Source organism: Scyliorhinus torazame, chromosome 24 (assembly GCF_047496885.1).
Source record: "Scyliorhinus torazame isolate Kashiwa2021f chromosome 24, sScyTor2.1, whole genome shotgun sequence".
Lineage (NCBI taxonomy): Eukaryota > Metazoa > Chordata > Chondrichthyes > Carcharhiniformes > Scyliorhinidae > Scyliorhinus > Scyliorhinus torazame.
In genome coordinates, this window is record NC_092730.1 from 25820899 (window position 1) to 25831059 (window position 10161).

Sequence of the window (10161 nt, forward strand, 5' to 3'; positions counted from 1 at the left end):
CTCAAAAACAGCTTCTTCCCCACTGTCACCAGACTCCTAAATGACCCTCTTATGGACTGACCTCATTAACACTACACCCTATATGCTTCACCCGATGCCAGTGCTTATGTAGTTACATTGTATATGTTGTGTTGCCCTATTGTGTATTTTCTTTTATTCCCTTTTCTTCTCAAGTACTTAATGATCTGTTGAGCTGCTCGCAGGAAAATACTTTTCACTGTACCTCGGTACACGTGACAATAAACAAAATCCAATCCAATCCAACCCACTAGTAACTGGACTCCAGTCTGAACATTTCCCATCAACCACCACCCTTTGTCTTCTTCCAGCTAGCCAATTTCTGATCCAAACTGCTAAATCACCCTGAATCCCATGCGTCCGTATTTTCTGCAGCCTAGATAGGAAGGGGAACATTATGCTGGACATGTGTGAAAGAGAGGGTCCTGGCACGTAAACCGTGGGGAGGATTTAAGCTGGGTTTGGGCAGGATTCGAAGGAGGGAGGATGAAGTCAAGGCCTGAGAAGATCTTGCCACGGAATACAAGACGGTGATGGATTTGGGGGCGATGCGTCTGGGCTGGGAAGGTCTGGGGCGGCAGGAGGACTGACCTACCCTGCTCAAAGGCCAGCAGAGCACTATTCCCCGAGAGATAGCGCCAAGCACACAAGGCTACTTACACCTTTAATAGCATCCGAGGTCAGAGCTCCAGGAAGATCCTGTTTGTTGGCAAACACCAGGAGTGTCGCTCCTGCCAGGCGCTGGAAGAGGAGGAAGACACACATCATAGTGCATTTGGAAACTATATTTTACCCCTGGTAGTATCGACCCTGCAAGCCAGCCTTCTCAGCCTCAGCCCTCGCCTGAGGTGCAGTGACCCTCAGGTTAAATCACTGCCAGGCAGTTCCCCCCCATTCCTCCCCCCCCCCACCCCCCCCCCCCCCCCCCCCCCCCCCCCCCCCCCACCCCACAGCCCAGGACATTGGGGATTATCAGTACTGACCCTCAGTTCAGGAGTCCCTCATTACTGACACTCTGACAGTGCGGCACTCCCTCATTACTGACCCTCTGACAATGCGGCGCTCCCACAGTACTGACCCCCTGACAGTGCGGCACTCCCTCAGTACTGACTCTCTGACAGTGCAGCGCTCCCTCAGTACTGCCCCTCTGACAGTGCGGCACTCCCTCAGTACTGACTCTCTGACAGTGCGGCACTCCCTCAGTACTGACCCTCTGACAGTGCAGCACTCCCTCAGTACTGACCCTCTGACAGTGCGGCACTCCCTCAGTACTGACCCTCTGACAGTGCAGTACTCCTTCAGTACTGACCCTCTGACAGTGCAGCACTCCCTCAGTACTGACCCTCCGACAGTGCAGCACTCCCTCAGTACTGACCCTTTGACAGTGCGGCACTCCCTCAGTACTGACCCTCCGACAGAGCAGCACTCCCTCAGTACTGACCCTCTGACAGAGCAGCGCTGTCTCAGTACTGACCCTCCGACAGTGCGGCACTCCCTCAGTACTGACCCTCTGACAGTGCAGCACTCCCTCAGTACTGACCCTGACAGTGCAGTACTCACCCTCTGACAGTGCAGCACTCCCTCAGGACTGACACTCTGACGGTGCAGCACTCCCTCAGTACTGACCCTCTGACAGAGCAGCACTCCCTCAGTACTGACCCTCTGACAGAGCAGCGCTGTCTCAGTGCTGACACTCTTGACGGTGCAGCACTCTCAGTACTGACCCTCTGACAGTGCAGCACTCCCTCAGTACTGACCCTCCGACAGTGCAGCACTCCCTCAGTACTGACCCTCTGACAGTGCGGCACTCCCTCAGTACTGACCCTCTGACAGTGCGGCACTCCCTCAGTACTGACGCTCCGACAGTGCGGCACTCCCTCAGTACTGACCCTCTGACAGTGCAGCACTCCCTCAGTACTGACCCTGACAGTGCAGTACTCACCCTCTGACAGTGCAGCACTCCCTCAGTACTGACCCTCTGACAGAGCAGCACTCCCTCAGTACTGACCCTCTGACAGAGCAGCGCTGTCTCAGTGCTGACACTCTTGACGGTGCAGCACTCTCAGTACTGACCCTCTGACAGTGCAGCACTCCCTCAGTACTGACCCTCTGACAGTGCGGCACTCCCTCAGTACTGACCCTCTGTCAGTGCAGCACTCCCTCAGTCCTGACGCTCCTCCCCGCCCGGTATACCGACTGTTACCTCTTCCTGCAGCAGCACAGATAGTTCCCGTTTGCAGTCCTCCAGTCGGAGTCGGTCGGCACTGTCCACCACCCAGATCAGACCGTCCGTGCTCTCAAAATAGTTCCTCCAATAGGATCGCAGAGATTTCTGGCCTCCCACGTCCCAGATATTCAGTTTGAAACTGTGGCGGGGTGATTGGGGGGGGGGGAAGAGAGAGAGAGAGAGAGAGAAAGAGAGAGAGAGAGAGAGAGGAAGAAAGGCAATCTTGTCACGGGGAGTAACAACGGGAAGACCCCCCCCCACCAGAACCCTGACAACTGCCCCACTGCTTCTGGAGGTGTCCCCCGACTAGCATTGGCCCTTCAGGAGGTAGATTAATGAATACTACCTCCAACCTCCCTCCCAGTCCTCCTCGCTCATCTTTGCTCCCTGTGGATAACCCAGGCTCCAGCGGCACACATGCTGGGACTGACGCACTCCCACCATCATAAGACCAGAAGACATAGCTGCAGAATTAGGCCACTCGGCCCATCGAGTCTGCTCCGCCATTCAATCATGGCTGATATTTTTCTAGTCCCCATTCTCCTGCCTTCTCCCCATAACCCCTGATCCCCTTATTAATCAAGAACCTATCCATCTGTCTTAAATACGCTCAGTGATTTGGCCTCCACAGCCTTCTGCGGCAAAGAGTTCCACAGATTCACCAACCTCTGGCTGAAGAAATTCCTCCTCATCTCTGGTTTAAAGAATCGTCCCTTTAGTCTGAGATTGTGCCCTCTGCTTCTAGTTTTTCCTACAAGTGGAAACATCCTCTCCACGTCCACTCTATCCAGGCCTCGCAGTATCCTGTAAGTTTCAATAAGATCCCCCCTCATCCTTCTAAACTCCAACTTACCCCCCAATTCACCCCCCCCCCCCCCCCCCCGCCCACCTCATTGTTGTTGGGACAGCCCACTCCGCTCCCCCCTCTCCCACCGTGGCGGGGCCGAGAATGGGCCGAATCGCTCTTACTTTCTATGCTCCAGGGTCTTGATGTTGAATCCCAGCGTGGGCGAAATGGTATCGATGTCTTCCCCGTTGAACTTCTTCAGAATGGTGGTCTTCCCGGCGTTGTCCAGTCCGCTGCAAGGAACGTCAAGGAATCCAGGAGCCTTTTTGTACAAATAAAAAGTGTTCGCCACCCCGGAGCCAACACACAGGGAGGTCAGACCCATGGCGAACCCTTCCCATACACCCACCCACGCCAGCAAGGCTGGTGAAGGTTGGACCATCGCTGGCGGTGCCAGCGGCCGACACTCTCCTGTGCCCACCCCACTCTCCTGTGCCCACCCCACTCGCCTGCGCCCACCCCACTCGCGGGCACCGGGTGAGCTGTGCCCAGGGGCCGGGGGGGGGCAGAAAACACTGATCCTCGTTCTGCGGACACACGTTTTGTCGGCTGACCCAACAGCGAGCCCAAACCCCAACAAGGGAAGAGGAGGCCATTCGGCCCCTCCAGTCTGTTGCAGCGTTCGATCAAGTCGTGGCTGATTTGTTTTTTTTAAATCATCCCATACCCCCTCTTAATCTTCGGGAACACAAGCAGAGTCCGCGTATTTAACTCTTCTGTCCCCAGTATCATTCCGGTGAATCTCCGCTGCGCCCTATCCAAGAGGCAACGTCTCATTCTGGAGAAACGGGATGCAGGATCGAATACAGTTACTCCAGAAAATAGGGCTCGCTGCATGAAGGCTGCCCTCTCGATAGGCTGGCAGCGACTGGCCCCGAGTTACAGATGCTTACACTCTGAGCCAGGCCGGGATCAAGCACCAGAAACAGGTGCGTTGTCCTGGTCACAGACAAGGACACTGGCCAAAGGGGCACTGCTGAAGGAGGCTGAAACAGCCAAAGGGCCTCACACACCACAGCGCCATCCCCACATCTCCCCCAACAATCCTCCACCGGGACCAGGCCAACACCTCAGGCTCTTGTCCACTCCAATCCACCAGGCCCCTCACTTAACTCCGCCCAGAGCCTATCCACCCACTCCCAGATAGCACCTACCCCAAACTCACCCCCCTCCCCGACCCCAAACCCACCCCCTCCCAGACCCCAAACTATCCCCCACCCACCCCCTCCCAGGCCCCAAACCCACCCCCCTCCCAGAGCCCCACCTACTCCCAGACACCCCACCTACTCCCCAAACCCATCCCCCTCCCAGAACCGCTCCTACCCCCTCCCAGAGCCCCACCGACTCCCAAACCCACCCCCTCCCAGATCCCCCGCCCAGACCTCCACCCACCGCCTCCCCCAAAACAAGACCATTTCCAGACCAGCCCCTCCACGGCTCCCACCCCCACAAACCCAGGCCGCTCCCTCAGGCCCCGCCCACCCCAAGCCCCTCCCCTGGCCACACCCACCATCAAGCCCCACCCACCCCAAACCCTTACAATGGCCACACCCACCCTCCCTCAGGCCCCTCCAATGGCCACGCCCACCCCAAGCCCCTCCAATGGCCACGCCCACCCCAAGCCCCTCCAATGGCCATGCCCACCCCAAGCCCCTCCAATGGCCACGCCCCTCCAATGGTCACACCCACCCCAAGCCCCTCTCATGGCCACGCCCACCCAAGCCCCTCTCATGGCCACACCCACCCTCCCTCAGGCCACGCCCACCCAAGCCCCTCTCATGGCCACACCCACCCTCCCTCAGGCCATGCCCACCCAAGCCCCTCTCATGGCCACACCCACCCTCCCTCAGGCCACGCCCACCCCATGCCCCTCCAATGGCCACGCCCACCCAAACCCCTCTCATGGCCACGCCCACCCAAGCCCCTCTCATGGCCACACCCACCCTCCCTCAGGCCACGCCCACCCAAGCCCCTCTCATGGCCACACCCACCCTCCCTCAGGCCACGCCCACCCCATGCCCCTCCAATGGCCACGCCCACCCAAACCCCTCTCATGGCCACGCCCACCCAAGCCCCTCTCATGGCCACACCCACCCTCCCTCAGGCCACGCCCACCCCATGCCCCTCCAATGGCCACGCCCACCCAAACCCCTCTCATGGCCACGCCCACCCAAGCCCCTCTCATGGCCACGCCCACCCAAGCCCCTCTCATGGCCACGCCCACCCAAGCCCCTCTCATGGCCACGCCCACCCTCCCTCAGGCCACGCCCCCCTCAGACCACGCCCACCCAAGCCCCTCTCATGGCCACGCCCACCCAAGCCCCTCTCATGGCCACGCCCACCCAAGCCCCTCTCATGGCCACGCCCACCCTCCCTCAGGCCACGCCCCCCTCAGACCACGCCCACCCAAGCCCCTCTCATGGCCACACCTGGAGGTTACCCCTCCCCCACACCCAAGCCCCGCCCCCACCCCCCTCGCCCGGCCACGCCCATCCCCACGAGCCGGGCCTCTGGTCCGCTCGCCAGCCTCCGCCGTGTGTGAGTGACGGTTCCCGGGTCCGTTGCGTCCCCCCGCTCCGGGGGGAGGGGGGGAGGATACAGCATCAGGAGCCGCACCTCCCGCTCCTTCTGCTTCATTTTCTTCAGGATGCTGAGCAGCCCCATTCCCCGCTGCGGAGCCGCGCCTCAGACCCCGCCTCCCCCCGCGTGCCCGCCAGCCCATTGGCTGCGGCGCGCCTCCTCGCGCCCGATTGGCCGGGCGCCCTGCCACTCAGCGCCCCCTCGCCCCTGATTGGGCGGCCGCCCTATCAGTCGGCGCTCGCTCGCTCCGGATTGGTTGCTCCAGCCCGCCCCCTGCCGCCACCGCCAACGAGGTGCAGGTCGGGCGGCAAGAGCGGCGCCGGGAGGGTGGGAGCGGCCCCAGGGCGCCCCCTGCAGCTCGCAGCAGGAACTGCACTGTCCCAGTCATTTCCCTCCCTCTGCCACATGATGAGGAACAGGTGCCATCATCTGGGGGACTGGGCCCCCATATAATATACTTATATATATAAAATTAACACTGATACAAAAGCAAAATGTTGTGCATGCTGGAAATCTGAAATAACAGCAAAGGAATATGCTGCTAACAGCAGGTCAGGGCGGCATCAGTGGAGCGAGCGAGATGATCTTCATTGAATAATTCACCACGTTAACCCCCTCATTGCTGTCAGTGGCAACACCTTTCAGAGGCAGAAGCCCTCCTTCCCCACCCGCCGAGCCCATGCACAAAGCAAGATCCCGCCATCTGGGTCACCCGCCCCCGGGTTGGGGGCAGTCGCAGCAAGTGGAGGGAAAGGGTTTAATGGGTGAAGGGTGCTCGCGAATGGGTGAAGGGAGAGGGCGCGAGCGATGCCGATAAAGGTGGAGCCAGCTCTCCTCCAGGGATTACAGAAGGGCTGAGCAGTCAGTCGCTCACTGTTGGCGGGGGGGGGGGGGGGGGGGGGGGGAGAGATACGGTTCCAGAGATAGTGTTATAGCATCACAACAGTGCAGAAGGCCATTCAGCCCACTGAGTCTGCACTGACCCTCTGAAAAAGCACCCAATCCCCCACCCTGCCCTATCCCCATAACCCCACCTAACCTGCACACCTTTGGACACGAAGGGACAATTTAGCACGGCCAATCCACCTAACCTGCACATCTTTGGACACTAAGGGACAATTTAGCATAGCCAATCCACCTAACCTGCTCATGTTTGGACACTAAGGGACAATTTAGCACGGCCAATCCACCTAACCTGCACATCTTTGGACACTAAGGGACAATTTAGCATAGCCAATCCACCTAACCTGCACATCTTTGGACACTAAGGGACAATTTAGCACGGCCAATCCACCTAACCTGCACATCTTTGGACACTAAGGGACAATTTAGCATAGCCAATCCACCTAACCTGCACATCTTTGGACACTAAGGGACAATTTAGCACGGCCAATCCACCTAACCTGCACATCTTTGGACACTAAGGGACAATTTAGCGCGGCCAATCCACCTAACCTGCACATCTTTGGACACTAAGGGACAATTTAGCATGGCCAATCCACCTAACCTGCACATCTTTGGACACTAAGGGCAATTTAGCACGGCCAGTCCACCTAACCTGCACATCCTTGGACACTGAGGGCAATTTATCACGGCCAATCCACCTAACCTGCACATCTTTGGACTGTGGGAGGAAACCGGAGCACCCGGAGGAAACCCACGCAGTCACGGGGGAGAACGTGCAGACTCCGCACAGACAGTCACCCAAGGTGGTAATCGAAACTGGTTCCCTGGCGACGTGAGGCAGCAGTGCTAACCACTGTGCCATCACCTTGAGGTTAGGTTAGGAGGGGTAGCAGTGAGCGGTGAGCCTGACATGCAAAATTATGAGCTCCCATGCGGTGCGGAGGACTGTCCTGTGCGCAAAACCGTTTGTTGCCCATTCCCCCCCCCCCCTCCAACACACCCTCGAGCTGCGGTCCTCGGACGATGCAGAGTCTCGGTCGGTGGCGTGCCGACGGCTGCCATCGCTTGCGTTCAATAGGGCCTCTAGTAGGCCTGCAGCTCTCGGTGGGCAGAGCCTCTATCCCCCGCCCCCTCAAACCCCACCGCAGGAAGGCCCGCCTCTGTCCAGTCAGGTTCCCGAGCGGAGGGCGGGGTGGTGGCGCAGTGGTCAGCACTGCTGCCTCACGGCGCCGAGGACATGGGTTCGATCCCGGCTCTGGGTCACTGTCCGTATGGAGTTTGCACATTCTCCCCGTGTCTGTGTGGGTCTCACCCCCACAACCCAAACATGTAAAGAGCGCAGAGAGAGGGCGAGACTTCAGTAAAGAGCGCGGAGAGAGAGAGGGCGAGACTCCAGTAAAGAGCGCGGAGAGAGAGAGGGCGAGACTCCAGTAAAGAGCGCGGAGACAGAGGGCGAGACTTCAGTAAAGAGCGCGGAGAGAGAGAGGGCGAGACTTCAGTAAAGAGCACGGAGAGAGAGAGGGCGAGACTCCAGTAAAGAGCACAGAGAGAGATAGGGCGAGACTCCAGTAAAGAGCGCAGAGAGAGAGGGCGAGACTTCAGTAAAGAGCGCGGAGAGAGAGAGGGCGAAACCGTGGTTTACCAAAGAAGTGGAATCTCTTGTTAAGAGGAAGAAGGAGGCCTATGTGAAGATGAAGTGTGAAGTTTCAGTTGGGGCGATGGATAGTTACAAGGTAGCGAGGAAGGATCTAAAGAGAGAGCTAAGTCGAGCAAGGAGGGGACATGAGAAGTATTTGGCAGGTAGGATCAAGGAAAACCCAAAAGCTTTCTACAGGTATGTCAGGAATAAAAGAATGACTAGGGACAGAGTAGGACCAGTCAAGGGCAGGGATGGGAAGTTGTGTGTGGAGTCTGAAGAGATAGGCGAGATACTAAATGAATATTTTTCGTCAGTATTCACTCAGGAAAAAGATAATGTTGTGGAGGAGAATGCTGAGACCCAGGCTATTAGAATAGATGGCATTGAGGTACGTAGGGAAGAGGTGTTGGCAATTCTGGACAGGCTGAAAATAGATAAGTCCCCGGGGTCTGATGGGATTTATCCTAGGATTCTCTGGGAAGCCAGGGAAGAGATTGCTGGGCCTTTGGCTTTGATTTTTATGTCATCATTGGCTACAGAAATAGTGCCAGAGGACTGGAGGATAGCAAATGTGGTCCCTTTGTTCAAGAAGGGGAGTAGAGACAACCCCGGCAACAATAGATCGGTGAGCCTCACGTCTGTTGTGGGTAAAGTCTTGGAGGGGATTATAAGAGACAAGATTTATAATCATCTAGATAGGAATAATATGATTAGGGATAGTCAGCATGGCTTTGTGAAGGGTAGGTTATGCCTCACAAACCTTATCGAGTTCTTTGAGAAGGTGACTGAACAGGTAGACGAGGGTAGAGCAGTTGATGTGGTGTATATGGATTTCAGTAAAGCGTTTGATAAGGTTCCCCACGGTAGGCTATTGCAGAAAATACGGAGGCTGGGGATTGAGGGTGATTTAGAGATGTGGATCAGAAATTGGCTAGCTGGAAGAAGACAGAGGGTGGTGGTTGATGGGAAATGTTCAGAATGGAGTTCAGTTACAAGTGGCGTACCACAAGGATCTGTTCTGGGGCCGTTGCTGTTTGTCATTTTTATCAATGACCTAGAGGAGGGCGCAGAAGGGTGGGTGAGTAAATTTGCAGACGACACTAAAGTCGGTGGTGTTGTCGACAGTGCGGAAGGATGTAGCAGGTTACAGAGGGACATAGATAAGCTGCAGAGCTGGGCTGAGAGGTGGCAAATGGAGTTTAATGTAGAGAAGTGTGAGGTGATTCACTTTGGAAGGAATAACAGAAATGCGGAATATTTGGCTAATGGTAAAGTTCTTGGAAGTGTGGATGAGCAGAGGGATCTAGGTGTCCATGTACATAGATCCCTGAAAGTTGCCACCCAGGTTGATAGGGTTGTGAAGAAGACCTATGGAGTGTTGGCCTTTATTGGTAGAGGGATTGAGTTCCGGAGTCATGAGGTCATGTTGCAGCTGTACAAAACTCTGGTACGGCCGCATTTGGAGTATTGCGCACAGTTCTGGTCACCGCATTATAGGAAGGACGTGGAAGCTTTGGAGCGGGTGTAGAGGAGATTTACTAGGATGTTGCCGGGTATGGAGGGAAAATCTTATGAGGAAAGGCTGATGGACTTGAGGTTGTTTTCGTTAGAAAGAAGGTTAAGGGGAGACTTAATAGAGGCATACAAAATGATCAGGGGGTTAGATAGGGTGGACAGTGAGAGCCTTCTCCCGCGGATGGAAATGGCTAGCACGAGGGGACATAGCCTTAAACTGAGGGGTAATAGATATAGGACAGAGGTCAGAGGTAGGTTCTTTACGCAAAGAGTAGTGAGGCCGTGGAATGCCCTACCGGCAACAGGAGTGAACTCGCCAACATTGAGGGCATTTAAAAGTTTATTGGATAAGCATATGGATGATAATGGCATAGTGTAGGTTAGATGGCTTTTGTTTTTTGACTTCCCATGTCGGTGCAACATCGTGGG

General features: G+C 56.5%; 1 protein-coding gene across 1 annotated transcript; it reads right to left on the reverse strand.

The window, feature by feature from the left end:
- Positions 1-621: 621 nt before the first annotated feature.
- LOC140399976 (ADP-ribosylation factor-like protein 2) lies at positions 622-5794 on the reverse strand. Its single transcript, XM_072489476.1, has 4 exons — positions 5692-5794; positions 3215-3325; positions 2222-2384; positions 622-759 (listed from the first exon to the last, which is right to left on the reverse strand). Exons 1-4 carry the CDS (start codon positions 5754-5756, stop codon positions 637-639), a joined length of 462 nt encoding a protein of 153 aa, XP_072345577.1. The 5' UTR covers positions 5757-5794; the 3' UTR covers positions 622-636.
- Between the last annotated feature and the right edge of the window lie 4367 nt (positions 5795-10161).